Source organism: Callithrix jacchus, chromosome 4 (genome assembly GCF_049354715.1).
Source record: "Callithrix jacchus isolate 240 chromosome 4, calJac240_pri, whole genome shotgun sequence".
NCBI classification, from domain to species: domain Eukaryota; kingdom Metazoa; phylum Chordata; class Mammalia; order Primates; family Cebidae; genus Callithrix; species Callithrix jacchus.
In genome coordinates, this window is record NC_133505.1 from 69824499 (window position 1) to 69842937 (window position 18439).

Consider the following 18439-nt stretch of genomic DNA (forward strand, 5'->3'; position numbering starts at 1 on the left):
CAGAGACCAAATCTTCAACCCCAGATCATTCTCATTTATGAAGCACGTACTAAATAAATGCCAGTTACTATTATAATTATCCTTGAAACCAGGAATTTTTGTCTTCATTTCCATGATTTATAGAGATGTCCACTGAGTATCTGTGTTGTTTCTTGGCTGAACCCTTTTCTCCCTAAAAACGTCCTCCACAAGACTTATTATCACTGGAATAGGTCACAGACAGGGTTATTGGCTTAGGTCCTCTGCTTAGAACATGAAAATGCTCATTCTCATTCATATTTTCAGTGGAGAGCTGATATTAATGTTCTGAATTTCTGCTGTACTGAAACCTTGCTCAAAAACAGATAGCTCTTTTCTACATGAATCCTGCATTCTGGACTTCTGGAATCAAGCCCTATACTGGCTGGTTACTTAGAAATAAGCCATGACCTCTTACCTTTACACGTCTCACTAGCTGCCTAGAGTCTCCTGGTACCAAATCATTTACCCATTCAAAGTTGCTCTTAGCCATAATTAAGTTGATAATTTATTGGGATTACTGTATATTGAGCCACTTAGCTTCTTCCTTAGGAAGAAATTGCATTCGATTTATTTTTTTAGTTCCAGTGTGTTCTCTATTCCTAGATTTCTACATATTCATAGCTTACATTACTCTGTTCATAAAAACTTTTTTTTTTTTGAGATGAAGTTTCGCTCGTTACCCAGGCTGGAGTGCAATAGCGCGATCTCGGCTCACCTCCGCCTCCTGGGTTCAGGCAATTCTCCTGCCTCAGCCTCCTGAGTAGCTGGGATTACAGGCATGCACCACCATGCCCAGGTAATTTTTTGTTTGTTTTCAGTAGAGACGGGGTTTCACCATGTTGACCAGGATGGTCTTGATCTCTTGACCTCGTGATCCACCCGCCTCGGCTTCCCAAAGTGCAGGGATTACAGGCTTGAGCCACTCATAAAAACTTTCACAGCTAAGCCTCCTTAACCGATATTAAGTTGATAAGTCTTTGTGACAATTTTTAAGATAGATGTCTTACAGCCTTTCCTGGGATCTCCATCCTTACAGCAAAGCTTCGGATAAAATATTGTATCTATTAATATGTAACTCCTCCTGAAAAAGCCAAACACTGCTGAAGGTAATTAACAGAAACAACAAATGGCCAAAGTCAAGCTGACATTTAGTTATGCACAATATTCTCTGGGGGCAAGGATAAAAAGAAAAAAATTAAATCTTCAAGATTTTTTTTTTAAACAGAAATCTTCCAATAGGCAGTGAAATTTGAATGTGCTTTAGGACAGGAATTCTGATAAACTGGGCAATAAAGAGCATTCATGAGGAGGGACTATGAACACCAAAGTGCAGAGCTGTACGACTGCATGACAGCACTGAGGAATGGTGACTCATAAAACAGGTTAGAAATGAGTGGTAGAGAAGGACTTTAGATGATGCAATCAGGTTGAATATTCTAGTTGGAATGCTAAAGATTTTAAAACTTTTCTCATAAAAACTGAGTAACTCTTGTATCTTTTTAAATAGAGGAACGGAAATAATACATAAATGTATATATTATTTTTAAACCTCTAAATAGAAGACAGAATAGAAAGAATAGAGACTACAAATTGTCCATTTAGAAAGTACTGCATTAGTTCAAAAGAGATCATACGAGCCAAAACCGGAGTAAAATAAACAGACATAAAAGCTGAATGAGATAATTCATAAAGAAAACTCATAGTACTTTTGATAAAATAAAGTTTAGCATGAAGTTTAGAAATCCAGATGGATGTAAGTTTCACCTGAGAAATGAATCAGGGGAAATAAAATATGGGTAGGGAAAGAGATGAATATTTTGATTTTGGAAAGGTAGCAATTTTATTTCAAGTTTAAAGTATTGACAGGCTTATAGGTGAAACACAATAAACAGTACAAAATAAGAAAGTATATATCTCTGCACATATTTGAAGCTATGAGTGAAAATGCTAAGACAAATTGTGGAATAAAGGAAAAAGAATTGACCAAAGAATGAAAGATGTGTGGAAAGAAAGGAAGAAAGAAGAAAGACAGTGACGGGAAACATCTCAGAGCACATGTTGGAGGATTCTAACAGTTAAGTGGTCAGCATGTGAAGAGGAGTCTGCATAAAACTGGGGTGGCAGAGTAGAGAAGGAAATTACAAAATAGTAGCACCATGGATAGGGCTACGTACAAAATTTTCTGGTCTGAGTTGAAAATGAAAATCCGGACTATCTGTTAAAAAAAGTAGGGAAAATGTACTGTTACAGATAATTAGATATAAAGCTTTTTTATGGTCTTTTTTCATTATTTTATGGTATTTTATATGATGTTTAATATCATTCTATGTAAGAAAAGTTAACATCTTCAAATATTGGCATAAATACTACCATTTATCTTTATGTTGTGTAGTGTCAGCTTTAATGACAAATGTAAGAGAATTTAAAAATTAGGAGAAAACATCAAAATGACAAAATTCATATTTCACGGTTTGTACATGCGTTTTATTTTTACCACAACAGTAGAAACACTGAGGAAAACTAACTTACCTACTTTCATTTTACTTTCTGATTTGTGCATATCCTAACAATGCTTTTTGGAAGCCAGTGGCTTGTATAATGCCATTACCTTGTACTCTCCTTGAGTCTCACTGAGCTATTACAGATATTACAAACCATAGCTCCAGCAAGTGTGAAGTCCTTCTGAGATCACACACCCCTGAAGCCAACACTGGAGAGATCTGAGGGCTTCACAAAGAGCAGATAATGGGTGTCTGCCATTGTCTATGTCTTTATGATAGGGTGCCATCAGAGTGGTAGAGAAGACAGGGACATTGTGACTTCAGATAGAACAATAGGATTAAGGAGGTCTGAAATCTAAACTTTTCTGAGTCCATGTATGGCTGACACTAAAACTTGACCTGAAAAGTAAAATAAACTGAACTGAGAATTGTCAAAATTTACCCGCATCACTATATCAGAAGCTGGCAAACTTTTCCTATAAAGAAGAATTTTGTAAGTATTCTGGGCTTGCTTTGGGTAATACAACCTCTGTAACAACTATTCAACTTTGCTGTTATTGTACAAAATTAGTCATAGATAATATGTAAACCAGTAGTCGTCAACCCCCAGGCCATGGATCGGTGCCTGTCTGTGGCCTGTTAGGAATCTGGCTGCATAGCAGGAAGTAAGCAGTGGAGCAAACATTACTTCCTCCCATCCGATCAATGGCTGTATTAGATTCTCATAGGAAGTGAACCCTGTTTTCAAGTGCACATGTATCTAGGGTGCTTCTTATGAGAATCTAACGCCTGATGATCTGAGGTAGAGCAGTTTCATCCTGAAACCATCCCCCGGCCCGCTGTGGAAAAACTGTCTTCCATGAAACTGGTCCCTTGTGCTAGAAATTTTGGGGACTGCTGATGTACATAAATTGGTATAGTTATAGCTGTGTTACAGTAAGACTCTTTACAAAAATGGGGATTGGGGCAGATTTGGCCTGCAGGCCATAGTTTGCCAATCCTTGTTCTATGCTATTTTTCCAAGGTCATGTACCACTGAGATGGGTATTCAGCAATGAAAATGAAAGAATTTCAAAATCAAAAACCTGTAGCATTGCACAAAAACGTTGTATTATTAAACTATCACAACCACTCTACTGTATTTTGTATATAATGTCAATAATACTACTCCATGCAGTGACTAGTGGGAATGAAATGCAAATAATGCTCTTGAATACCGCAAACTAGCACAACCCAAAAAAGCACAAAAGCCCAGGGCTTTCATTGTTTAGGAAAATGCTAGGAGATGTACAGGAAAGAAAGTACCAGTATTTTACTTCTGATCTTATTGCTCGTGTGTGCTGGGTTTCAGCAGAAACAGTCGGGCACGATAGGAAAACCAGCAGCATTCATTAGGTCAGTTCTAAATGGGGTGAACTGTATATATTCTAAGTAAGTTACAATAAAAATGACTACTATATATTGTTACAAAAGCTTCTGTCTTCTATGCAAATACTTCCTTGACCACAGGAAAAGGGTCGTGAGTGGCTCTTGATGTAGCAAAGTGACTTGGGGAGATATGGTTGGAAGTGTCTACATTTCAGTTATAGTAAGACCATCTTTGGTGTTTAATAGTCTTAAGAAGAAGGAAAACTTCCACATTTGCTGTTTTACAAAATTTAAAAATAAGAATGAGGAGTTTGAAAACACTGGGATGTAAACATTATTCAAAAAACTCTAGGATATAAACATATGATTCAAAATAGGTAGAAAAAAAGAAAGATGTTATTATTTTAAAGAGGTGTAGCTCATATTTGAACATTTCTGGGCCCAAAAAAGCAAGCAGGCAAACAATCATAGTTGTGGTTGGTGCCTGTCACAAAGTAGACCATCAATGAACAACAGGATAGTGAATAAAATGATGTGATTAATTTCATCCAATTGATCTTCTAATTTCACTAAAATGTAAATTATGCTATAGAAATGTGATTAATGATTTCAACATAAACATAATAATTAAAAATATGTAGATGGCATGTTTGGATGTAAAATATAGCTCTGTGTTCCATCCAAGACATATACTATACTTTTTTCAATTGATTTCCTGTTAACTATTTATTATAATGCTATGACTTATAATAATTTTTTACATATTTTTAAAAATTTTGTAAATATTTTAATCTAATATGAATAAAATGACCAAATATGCTTTCTGAAAAAAATCTTAATTTCTCACTATAAACATATTTGCAAAAACATATTTCATTCTGATAAAAAGTATATGCTAATGTGTAAAACATGCAGAAAATATAAATAAGTATTAAAAACAATATTAAGGTTCTGGAAGAATTAGGTTAAATATATGTGGTGTGCATGTATACATGTATTTAAAAATAGGTTGTATACATGGTTTTACCATTTTTGTTTCATAGGATGAGAGAATCAGTTTTCCATGTCAATATTTATTTAATAAAGCCACCATCTTAGGATAATTGTTTTCAAATTTTAATTTTAATATCATTTTCATCAGTAATAATTTTCTAAAATAGAAATTATATTTAATGCTTTAAAAATTTCTGTTAGCAAATAATCCTCTGGAAAGATGGTGCCAATTTACTCTCCCACCTATATAGTGTCTTCACTGTGACTTTCCTACTTCAGACCATTACAATTAGAAAAAAAAACGCTCACATACAGGTAGTGAAAATTTGTGTCCCACTTTGAATTTGATACTGGGTTGCTTTTAATAATTTTTGAATATATTTTAATGCATATTTATAGGTTTTATTTGAAAATTGTTTTACTGTTCCAGTGGTCAGCATTTTCTCATCAATTTAAAAGAACATTTAATAATCATATCTCTGTCTTATAAAGCAAGACATGGCTGCATATATTTTCTTTAACAATATTTAAGGTAATTTTTGGCTTAGAAGGGAATTAGTTTTAATGTACTATAAAATGTACTCACTATCAACATTTAATTTATAATTTTCTAATTTTGCTTTCAGACTTTAAAAATTTCCATTTAGAGATTAAATAAACACTGCTATTTGACCCAGCACTCTCATTACTGGATATATACTCAAAATAAAACAGTTTTATCAAAAAGACACACACACTTACATATTCATCACTGCACTATTCATAAGAGCAAAGACATGAAACCAACCCCGGTGCCAGTCAATGATGGACTGGATAAATAAAATGTGGTATATACGTATCATTGAATACTACACAGCCATAAAAAAGAACTAAATCAAGTTCCTTTGCAGCAATATATGTACAGCTTGAGGTCATCATCCTTAGTGAATTAACACAGGAACAGTAAACAACATACTGCATGTTTTCATGTGTAAGTTACAGCTAAACAGTGAGTACCTATAAAGATAGAAACAGGTAGACACTGTGGAGTAGTAGAAGTAGGGGAGGGAGCAAGTAGGGGTTGAAAAACCTACCTACTGGATACTATGTTCACTACCTGAATGATGGAATCTATACCTTAAACCTCAGCATCACACAATACATCAGGTAACAAACCTGCACACATACCCACTTTATCTAAAATAAATGTTGACTTTTTTTCAGATAATTTAATGTTTTGTTTTTCAATTTTATGTGCTTATTTGTAATAGAATTTATTTTGATCTGAAATGTAGAGAAAGTTTTCAAAATAATGCAATGCATCAACAGAATTCAGTAAATAATCTTTCTCTATGAACTCACAATTCCTCCTTGGATGTAATTTTATATACAGCATGGGTATCTATACTTTCTATTGTATTTCCTTTTATCGGCATTGTCTGGAGCAATATAGTATTTTAACTATAGTTTAAATATGTTACCTAAACATACATGTTCTCTTATTGTCCTTTCTATTCAGCCCTTTCTTGGTTATACTTTTGTACTTTAAAATATAAGCTCGAAATATCATCCTATTTGGAGTTGTTTGGAATTTCTTTACACTTTTCAAATACTGTATGTAACATTAAGAGCCTACATTTCCAAGCACTTAAATTTAGATATCATATGTCTATTTATATACTTTTATGGTTGGTTCATTTTACTTTTTCAACTGCACTGTATGGTTTTAATATGCAATAGTCTGAATATTTTGTTGTTTAATGCGATGATTTGGATACTTGTGTCTGCTCTAAAATTCATGTTGAAGCTCAATCCCAAATGCTGCAATATTAAGAAGTAGGGTACTTAGGAGGTGATTAGGCCATGAAGTATCCTCCCTTATGGCTGTAATTAGTGTCTGGTAACAGTGCTTGATTGGTGAGTTCAGCCCTTGTGACATTTCTTGCACATGAGGACACCTAGAATGCACTATATATGAGGAAACAGCCTTCACCAGAGACTCACTGAATTTGATGGCACCTTGATCTGGAACTTACCAGCCTCCAGAACTGAGAAATAAATACCCATTCTGTGGTATTTTGTTACAGTACTACAAATAGACTGAGACACTGGATGTATTTTTCCATTACATTTTCTAAATTATGTCTAAGAAATATTTGCACATGTGTACATAAGGCATTTTGAACTGTTAATGAGTTTAATGGAACTATCTCTTCTGTTTCAGCATGAAGAATTATACTGAATATCGTTGTGAGCTATTTATATATTGGTATGAGTAGGAAATATTATAGATGCCAAAAAGACTTGAAGATGTAAATCTTTTCAGAAAGAAGCAAATGAGAAAAACTGAACACATTTAATAAACTATCAATTAAGTCTTTTTGTTTAATGATTATTAAATATATTATTAATTATATTATTAAGTATCTTAACTCATCCTTTTTATTCTTAGAGGAAATGCCCATGTCATTTATTAGAATTTTATCAACAGTGTGCACTTTTGAAATTAGAGTTTTATTACTAAAAATGAAATACATATAACTCAAACACTCTATTTTTCATATCTGTTGCTATTTGAGACTATCTGGTTCATGAAGCTCTGGCTGCTCTTTCTTATTTCCTTCCAAAATAACTAGTAGAAAAATATATATAGTCATATTGCTGTAGGAAAATAATGACAAATTGCTAGAATATGTTCCCTTTTTCTCTTAAATTTTATTTCCTTTGTATGTTAAATTAAATCACACCATCTGGTCAGGGTGGCTCACGCCTATAATCCCAGCACTTTGGGAGGCCGAGGCGGGTGGATCACAAAGTCAAGAGATCGAGACCATCCTGGTCAACGTGGTGAAACCCCATCTCTACTAAAAATATAAAAATTAGCTGGACATGGTGGCGCATGCCTGTAGTCCCAAATACTTGGGAGGCTGAGGCAGAAGAATTGACTGAACCCAGGAAGTGGAGGTTGCAGTGAGCCAAGATCGTGCCATTGCACTCCAGTCTGGGTAAAAAGAATAAAACTCTGTCTCAAAAAATATATATAATAATTAAATCACACAAACTTGTCCAGTTTAGATGTCAGAGAAAAGAACTTTGATTCAATTTAATAGAGTGATCACTGTACCACAGCATCAGTAATTATGCACTTCAAAAACTATACAAAACTCAAAGAAACATGTTGATAGAGGTGGCTCCATGGTGCCTCACTTTGCTAATCACAAGAGGTTGCTCAGAGTGTCAATTTTTTTTCCTCATGGCCCAATAGAAAGTGAAAAATTTACCAGAGCAAAAGACTCTAAAATGATGGGCTTGCTACCTTAGGTACTTTATTGCATATGTATTTCAACTGCCTTTTTATATTAAGTCCATATTTATAATAATAATGTATGCTAGTTTTAAGTTTTGACTTTAATATAATTACAAATTTCCAATAAGCAATACAGTGTTAAATTATCAAATTTTCTTTATCATCAAAAATATATCCCTATACTTAGGTTTTTCAATGATAAAATGATAAAAAAAGTTTTCTAGATCCTTGTATGTGTAATAAAATATACAAATACTATACTAATCCTTTACCATCTTGGAAATATTTGTCATTCTATTTCTATTTAAAGTATATTATAATGAGATTTAAATCAAACAACGATGTAAGTATGTTGTGCCTAGAGAGTAACTTGGTTAAAAAAAATCAAAGAACAAGCTAATTTACATAAGGGAGTTGAGCATCTATGGATTTTGGTATATGCAGGTTCCTAGAACCCAACCTTTTATGGATACCAAACAATGACCACTAGGAAAACATCTGCATCTACATTGTGAAAAACAACTTTAAAAGAAGAAATACTATAGTAATCAAGACAGTTTGGAATTGGGTAAAAGAAAGACATATGGATTAACAGGAAAAAACTAAGACTGCAGAAGCTTACCCACATATATATCACCAATTGAGTTTTGACAAGGTGTGAAAGTAATTCCATGGATAAGGAATAGGCTTTTAAGCATAGAGCTCTGGACCAATTGTATCACCAGGGCTTCTCATTTTCCTTTCCTTCACTGCCAGATAATTTTATGATGGAGTCTGGAAATAAGACTAATTAGACTAGATGGTATTTGTCAGTTGAGAAGTTAAAACTAAGTTCATTTGCTAAACAAATAAGATGGTTTTGACATTCATGCTAAAAACATTAGAAAAAAATTTAAAAATCACCCTGATGAAAATTTTAAGAAGCCAATTCAAAATTAATTAGGATAGCCTAAAATAATTAAGAGCCTAGTTAAGGATATCCATAAGATTTTTAGTGAAACAAGACATTATTATGAATTTTGACAAAATATAAGCTGGGAATTGACAAATGTAGAAACCTAATATATCAACATTTGCTCTTCCAGATCTTCTTTCCACCCTTGTTTATTCTACCCTGAAAACACCGAGATCAGTTCAAAGGACTGGCTTCAGCCTCCAGCTACTGACTGGGTTTGGTTAATAAGAAGCACCTGCAGAAGACTAGAAGCCAATGGGAAAGGGGTTGTCTGGTGTCCTCTAGTCTCCTCCCTGTCTGTTTGCATTGGATTACTTATGTCCTACTTCCAAAGGCTACAGCTTCTGTAATCTAGAAGATTTTCTTTTTAAAGTTCTGGTCCTTCTCTTTTCTCTGTTTCTTTTTTTTTTTAATTTCATTTTAGGTTTGGGGGTACATGTGAAGAACATGCAAGATTGTTGCATAGGTACACACATGGCAGTGTGATTTGCTGCCTTCCTCCCCTTCACCTGTATCTGGCATTTGTCCCCATGCTATATCTCCCCAACTCCCCACCCCGCACTGTCCCTCCCCTATTTCCCCCCAACAGACCCCAGTGTGTGATGCTCCCCTCTGTGTCCATGTGTTCTCACTGTTCAACACCCACCTATGAGTGAGAACATGCGGTGTTTGATTTTCTGTTCTTGTGTCAATTTGCTGAGAATGATTGTGTCCTTTGTAGGGACATAGATGAACCTGGAAACCATCATCCTCTATTTCTTTAGGCCCAAGGCTGGTAACTATGTTTTGCTGTTTTTGGTCTCTTCAGAACCATACTATCCTTAGATTTCCTTAAACTCTAACCACATTTTAGTAAATAATCACTCTATTCAACTCTCCCCAAATACCCAATTAGAGTGTGTTTATTCACTGATGTGACCCTGATGAACATATTGGAGAATGCCAACAAATTGCATTGCAAATGATGTATCATGATGACTAAATGATTGGGAAGGCAAGAAAAACTGGAAGGAGATTAGGAGATGTGGGTGAGGTCAAAATAATCAAAGAAAAGTTGCAATGGGAAAGAAGGATGGGAAAAGTAAAAAGTAACAGAATTATGTTTAAGAAGACCAAACTTAAAATTTAATTTCCTGGTCATAAAGAATTAGTGCCCTGATAATTTCTAAGAGGTGGTTAGGAGGTAAATTATTTGAGATACATTTTAACTCTGCTACATTTACCAAGAACCTTTTATGTGAGAAAAGATGTATTAGGCATTGTGTATAGGTCATATCAGCTAAACCACATTCTATCAGCCTGTAAACATACAAGGGAATACTACCTTTAAACTTGCAATTAATTTATCATGTTAATAGACTGTGTAGAGAAAATTATAGCATATTGAATATACCACCAAACAGAATGACTTGCTTTTTCATGTTACTGAATTTTCAGCCATAAATTACACACATAAAGCCTTTTAAAGGTTGAGGTAATATGTGAAGCAAAAACACACACCCATACATATACAGACATAAAAACAGTCAACATTTTTTTATACAAGGAAAATTAACTTCACTCCCACAAAACAGCCTTTAAAATTCCACAAGATAGAACATCTTTAAATAATAAAAAATTTTCTCTTTCTGAAAAATGCAATTCTTCAAACTTTTTTCCTTTTTTACATCCTTGCCAATTTGATAGCAATTACAAGGAGAGAAGAGATTGGTGATTTCAAATGTGCTTTAAAGTAACAAGTGTTATCTAAGAAAAGTGAATTCCATTTGACCCAGCAATCCCATTACTGGGTATATATCCAAAGGACTATAAATCGTTCTACTATAAGGACACATGCACACGAATGTTCATTGCAGCACTGTTTACAATAGCAAAGACCTGGAACCAACCCAAATGCCCATCAATGATAGACTGGATTGGGAAAATGTGGCACATATACACCATGGAATATTATGCAGCAATCAAAAACGATGAGTTCATGTCCTTTGTAGGGACATGGATGAATCTGGAGAACATCATTCTCAGCAAACTGACACAAGAACAGAAAATGAAATACCGCATATTCTCTCATAGGCGGGTGATGAACAATGAGAACACATGGACACAGGGAAGGGAGTACTAAACACTGGGGTCTATTGGGGGAAATAGGGGAGGAACAGTGGGGGGCATGGAGCTGGGGTGGGATAGCATGGGGAGAAATGCCAAATGTGGGTGAAGGGGAGGAAGGCAGCAAAACACACTGCCATGTGTGTACCTATGCAACTGTCTTGCATGTTCTGCACATGTACCCCAAAACCTAAAATGCAATTAGAAATAAATAAATAAAAATAAAAATAAAACTGAATTGTCAATAATATATGAAGACTCTGAATTCAAATTTACAGATGCTATTACGTCTTTCAATTTCTGTATAGTGCTTTTGTTAAATAGAAGACATGGAAGTAACTTATATTCTGAATCATATAAAATGAAACACCACAATTTTAAATTTAACAATGATATAACATGCCATAGAGGATAGGAAATCTCAATAAAGTTCCAGTGATTTCATCTTTCCCATATTAAAAAATGCCAGCACTGAAGATAACGTTAGAAAGAGTATGCTATATTGTGTTCAACCTGACAAAGAAGCTATTTCAAGAAATGAGAATAATAAAAGTTATTTCTAAACTTTGAAAGATCTGTTGTAATGAATTGAACTAGTTCTGTTTCTGATTGCTTGCCAGCAGTATAGCTGTCTCCAACCTACTACTGTATTGATCTGGTAGCTTTTGAGGCAGTGCATAAAGAATAACCATCTGTGTCAGGTACAACAGCAGGTGCCTTCTCCATTGAACTGACTGCTGCCCTGATTACAATGAGACTGTTTAGAGCACCTGGTGACCATGACAGGCTCTTTCTTCTCTATAGAAAAGAAACTCATTTCTAAAAGTTTACTGAACAGAAACTGAGAAACTCACCAGAAATCATCAGCTGTTGAGGTGCCAGAATGGATTCCAGTGAAGATAAAGTAAAAGATCTAGTGAAGAGAAGATGACGGCTGGCAGTAGGAAATTCCTGATACTGCACACTAGGCTGAAGTTCCCATTTGGACCATTCTGAAGAAGTCTTGATGTCCTTTTTAAGAGCGTTCACATAATCTGTAAAATCTGGCCACTCTGGCCTAGTTACGGACATGGAGGAAGTCTGTATTGAAAGTGCTGGAGTTGCTGAAACTGTGTAAAATGCAACATTGGTGGATACTTCTGAAAAATCAGGAATTGAGCCTGTCAATGGTGGAAGATTATTTTTTAGGTCATTTGCATGTATAATTTCTGAATATGTCCTTAAAGTAACATCTGGATGACTTTGTAAGTTTAACTTAAAATCCAGAGAACTATCACATGGGTGAAGTTTGAACAGTGTATGAGATCCTTTACATTTTTCCATGTCCAATAAGCTGTCTTGATTTAGTTCCTCAGTGGGTCCCATAGTTATGCCATATTGTCTTATTTGCAATAGTTTTAAAATGTTTTCTGATACTGACAGTTGATCATTAGTTGGTTGTGAAGTCAAATCAGAATTCATCAAGTCTAAAGACATAGTTTGTGAAGGGACAATGGATAAACAAGTCATCTCCGAACATAAATTAACATCCAAATTACTTGATAGGGTAATGGATTCTTCCAAGGATGCAGATAAAATTGTTCTTTTTGCACTCATCTTAGAAGGAAATAAAGATGGCACTTCTGTGAATGCCACTGATGGCGTTATTTCAGTAGCAGAAGAAAATGAATGCCCAGAAGTGATAGTTTGAGCTCCCATTAGTGCATACCAGCTGGCTAATATCGCTGAGTTCATCCAGAATGTCTCATAAAAGTGGGACTGTTTGCTATGTGAAACTTGATCTGAGAATTCATGAGAGGATTTTATTTCAGTCATAGAACATGTTGTACATATTTGGCTTAATTCTCTTAAAGAATCAGCAGCCTGTGATTTGATGTTTGTGAGTCTCTGGTTGCTTGAAGCTTCAGTAATAACCTGATATTCACTGGGAATGAAGGCTTTTGTATCAAAGCGGTGCACAGCTGATGAGTTTAAGATGGTTACCTGTTTAGATATAATTATCTTAGCAGGAAAAATGGGAGACATCGAGGAGCTCAGCAATCTCCAGTGCTCTTTTCTTGAAATTAAAGAAACAGCTGAATATTCTTCAATATCCTCTTGAGCCCTCCTGGAAACAACTGGAGTTGCACTTATGGAGGCAGCTGTAAGCAGGAATCCACGGGAGAGTAATGAGTGCCTGTTTAACTTAATATCAGCCCCTGGAATGCTTCTAATTACTGAAGTCATTATGGTAGCAGATGAAGCAACAGTCTGATAGTTCTCAAATAATAAAGATTGTGTAGGAGAAATAAAATCTGTCATTAAGGAAGACATGATAAATGGGGTCCTTGCTCTCCTATCAGAGAGAAAGAAACCTAGTGTGGCTGCTGAAGTTTGAATAGGCATATTTGATACAGATGTTTTGCCCCGGTCAGTTTGTGCTGGGTCATGAATACCAAAGTTCAGAAATCGAGAAGAGGAAACATCTGTGGAAGAAAGAAGACTATGTTTTGCTGAAAGCTCTCTAGTGACAATCAATTCTTTGAGTAAGTAGCTTTCCAAGGATGTGCTAATTCTTAAAGTTGCCCAATCCGTGGTTGGGAGAATGTCATGCTTGACAATACCTGTCTGTTTTGGACCTACAAAAAGGAAAAGTGGAAAAAAATTAGAAAAATGAATAAAAAATGAACACCTTTGGCCCTGGGCTAAGTCTTCAGCAAATTGTACTGCCACCTCATATCCATTATATGCAGACAAATATGGTTCTGTAAATCATATTTCTAATAAAAGTTTATGAGGATGTTTAATGACTTCACAAATTGCATAAATGCAAAGATTCTTATTATTCACACTCCATGGGAGGGCTAACGTCAGAACAAATGACATTACACATAATTCACATATTCCCAACTAAATGACTCTTGAAATAGAAAACATGAAAAATTACAATTCCTTGTCACTGACACAATGAATATTTGTCCTATCAGGTTAGAAACATTTAAAATATTATTTTACTTTTTCAAGGGCAAAATGTCCTTTTTATTAGATAACACTCTATTTAAATTTAATTCTTTAAAAGAATAGAAATTACATAGACAAAAAATAGAAAACGTATCTTTCTATTTAGAATTTTCAATACGTCTCAAAATTATTTTTTCTTAAACAAAGAATTTATTAAAAGCTATAATACTTACTCTATCATACATGACACTGACTACATGAAGAGTAAATTTGAAAGTTAATGTACAATGTACTGTTTATAATGTGACATCACTTGATTTAGAAAGGTAAATAATAGGACATGTAAGAAACAGTTTAAGTTGTTAAAATAATTCACAATAGGAAAATAAGCACATGTCTTTTATCTGAGTGTTAGTCAAATAATTTGATAGAAATATAAAAAATTACATTAATGACTCAGAGAAGATTAAATAAAGACACATCGAGGCAAGTAGCACAAGGCCTTTTTAAAACAAAATGTGTTGGGATTGAGGTCCAGTTGTCTATCAAAATTTATACAGTGAAATAGAAACTGATAATTTACATTTTTTTACAGATCCAGATATAGTATTAGAAAATGACATTGCTTAAAACAAAACAAAATAGGACACATATCAAATAATGCTCAATTTTTTACTTATAAAACAATGTATCTTAGAAAAAAAGATTTAAATAACTCAGAAAATATGCTTCTACAGCACAACATTTTCCAACCTCAAAGTTCTAAATATCTTACTCACTTTTCCTTACCTTGATCAACTGGGTAAGTGTCCACTCTGGTCGATATTCTTGTAGCCTTTACAGATGGAAAGCTACTGACCAAAGTCTCAGAAGGGGGAACTGCGTATATCTGTGTGACAATGGCATCTGTTCTTTGAAAGACGGGAGGTAAACAGCTAATTCTCCTTATTTCATCATCACAAAGAAGCCCAATGGAGCGGGTCTGCAAATGACAATTACAGTAATGAAATTAAGCTCAGTTTCTTTGTTCCTGAGAGAAATTTTAAAGTTTGTTTTGAGATCCATTAGCATTTTCTTAGATACATTGGATAGCTCAAATAAAATAGTTTACTTGAAAATTAAATCTCTACAGTAAATTTTACCCTTAGTTTGTTTTGAGATGCATTTGCATTTTCTTAGACACACTGGATAGCTCAAATAAAATAGTTTACTTGAAAATTAAATCTCTACGGTAAATTTTACCCTTATTTCAAAATTGACTCAATCCTTTTGAGGTATGCACAGCTTAATGCCCAAATTTATTCTTAATTCCTTTAATATTAAGTCAAAATACTATTTTACAGTTGCTTTTAGGATAGTTTCCAATGAGGAATTTGTACTGTATGGTAATTCATGTGGATATAAAAAGTTACATTACAAATTTTAAAACTTTTCTGTTCTAAAAGTCATATTTAGTTGGAAACTAATGTAAAATGCAGTGTCTACAACAGAAAATTTAAAAACATATTCTTGTGATTTGTAACTAATTTTAATTTGTATTGGCTTACAGTAGGAATGATTTTTACACATTTTAGTTTGACATAAATAGGCTATTTCTACCATATACTGTAAAATAGCTTTGACATGAAGAATCTGTGAAAGAAAATTGTGATGCTGTGTAAATAAGTACAAATGGATCAGAGAGATACTTTTGTAAATGTAGAGTTAAAAGCTAGTTATACTATATGAATTATTTGTAAGAAAATAATATTTCAAAATGTTTTTAAAATAAAAATACAAATACATGTCTATTTCCTAATACTAAAGACATACCTAATAGGCATCCCTGTTTTGGTGTTCTAAAATTTGTTCAATATTACATCTAATTTGCAGAATACTTAAGTCTTGTTTCAGATGTAGGTGGTTGTTTCACAGTTCCATATTCTGTAATCACTTTCAACTCACACCAAAAGGTTTGTATAAATGTCAGATGATTCCTGATGTTAGATAACTACTTCTCTCAACAAAGAAAAGCCCATGACCAGATGGCTCTACTGCTCAAATTTACCATACTTTAAAAAAGAACTAGCACCAATTCTTCTCAAGCTATTACAAAACATTGAATAGAAGGAAATACTTCCTTACTCATTTTATGTGGCCATGTGGCCAGCATTACCCTGACACCAAAACTAGACAAAAACATCTAAAAAGCCACAGGCAAGTATCACTGATGAACCTGGTTGCAAAAGCTCTCCCCAAAACCTTAGCAAACTCAATACAACAACACATCAAAAAGGTAATACTCTATCAAGTGGGATTTATCCCAGGCATGCAAGGATGTTCAATGTATGCAAATAAATAAGTGTGATTTATCATCCATCAATATCAAGGACAAAATCTATATAAAATGTCTCAGTAGATGCAGAAACATAGTTGATAAAAGTGAGCATCATTTCATAAAAACGCTCAACAAATTTGCCATAGAAGAAACATACCTTAACACAATGAAGGTCACAAATGACAGACCCACAACTGAAATCATACTAAATGGGCAAAAGCAGAAAGTCTTTCTTCTACAAACTGTAAAACGACAGGATGCCCACTTTCACTGCTGTTATTCTCTATTGTCCTGGAAGTGCCAACAAGAGCAATTAGGAACAAGAGAGAAGTAAAGGAAATTTAAATTAGAAAAGAGGAATTCCAATTGACTCTCTTTGCAGAAGACATAATCTTATATATAAAAAAACCTAAAGACTCCACCACAAAAACTCTTAGAGCCAATGAACAAATTCAGTGAAATTGTCAAATAAAAAAATCAGCATACAAAAATTGGCAGTGTTTCCATACACCAATAATGAACTGGCTGCAAAAGAAAATAAAAAAGCAATCCCAGTCACAATAGGCACACACAAAAAATACATATAAATAAATTTAATTAAGAAGGTGAAAAATCTCTACAAGGAAAATCACAAAACACTGATGGAAGATATTGAAGAGAACAGAAATAAAGGGAAAGATATCCCACACTTATGGATCAGAAGACTCAGTATTGTTAAATGACCATATTAAGCCATCCGCACTTCTATAAAGAAATACCTGATACTTAGTAATTCATAAAGAAAAGTGGTTTAATTGGCTCTCAGTTCTGCAAGCTTTAGAGGAAGAATGGTGTTGGCATCTACTTGTCTTCTAAGGCAGGCCCAGAAAGTTTACAGTCATAGCAGAAGATGAAAAGGGAGTAGGCACATTTCATGACAAAAGCAGGAGCAATAGAGATAGAGGAAGAGAAAGAGAGTGAGCTGGGGAGGAGATGGGTAGAAGACACACACTTTTAAATAACCAGATCTCATAGGAACTCACCAACTACTGTGACAACAGCAGAAAGGGATAAGGGATCCATCCCCATGATCCAAACTCCTCCCACCATGCCACACCTCCAGTATTGGGAATTGCAATTTAACATCAGATTTGGGCAGGGACAAATATTCAAACTATATGAATGACCACGCTCCTCAAAGCAATCAACAGATGCAAAGAAATCTCTATCAAAATACCAATGCTATTTTTCACAGAGATAGGGAAAAACATCCTAAAACTTGTATGGAATCATAAAAGATTCTGAATAGCCAAAGCAATCCTAAGCAAAATGAACAAAGCTGAAAGCCTCAGATTCTCTGAGTTTAAATTATACTATGAAGCTATAGTCACTTAAAACAGCATGGCATTGGTATAAAATCACACACATAGACCAATGGAACACAATAAAGAAGAAAGAGATATGTCCACATATTCACAGCTAGCTGATTTTTGACAGAGACACCAAACGTTAGAGAAAAAAGGTTCTCTTCAATAAAGAGTTCTGAGACGCTGGGCATGGAGGCTCACAACTGTAATCCCAGCTTTGGGAGGCTGAGGCAGGCAGATCACTTGAGGTCAGGAGATAGAGACCATACTGGCTAAAATGGAGAAATGCCATCTCTACTAAAAAATACAAAAAAAAAAAAAAAAATTAACCTGGTGTAGTGGCATGTGCCTGTAATCCCAGCTACTCAGGAAACTTGAGGCAGAATTGCTTGAATCAGGGAGGTGGAGGTTGTAGTTAGCTGGGATTGAACTACTACACACCAGCCAGGCCAACACAGCCAAACTCAGTCTCAAAAATAAATAAATAAATAAATAAATAAATAAATAAATAAATAAATAAATAAAAATAGTTCTGAGAAAACTTGATATTCATATGAAGAAGAATAAAACTAGACTCCTATCTCTCATCATATACAAAAACCAACT

General features: G+C 34.4%; 1 protein-coding gene across 1 annotated transcript in view; it reads right to left on the reverse strand.

The window, feature by feature from the left end:
- Positions 1 to 18439, reverse strand: part of EYS (EGF-like photoreceptor maintenance factor) — a 1911700-nt gene that overhangs the window by 898117 nt on the left and 995144 nt on the right. Inside the window, exons 22-23 of the mRNA XM_035296026.3 lie at positions 14960 to 15152; positions 12085 to 13848 (exon numbers count right to left, since the gene is read on the reverse strand). Of these exons, the coding sequence (XP_035151917.3) occupies positions 12085 to 13848; positions 14960 to 15152 (1957 nt within the window). The remainder of the gene's footprint in view (positions 1 to 12084; positions 13849 to 14959; positions 15153 to 18439) is intronic.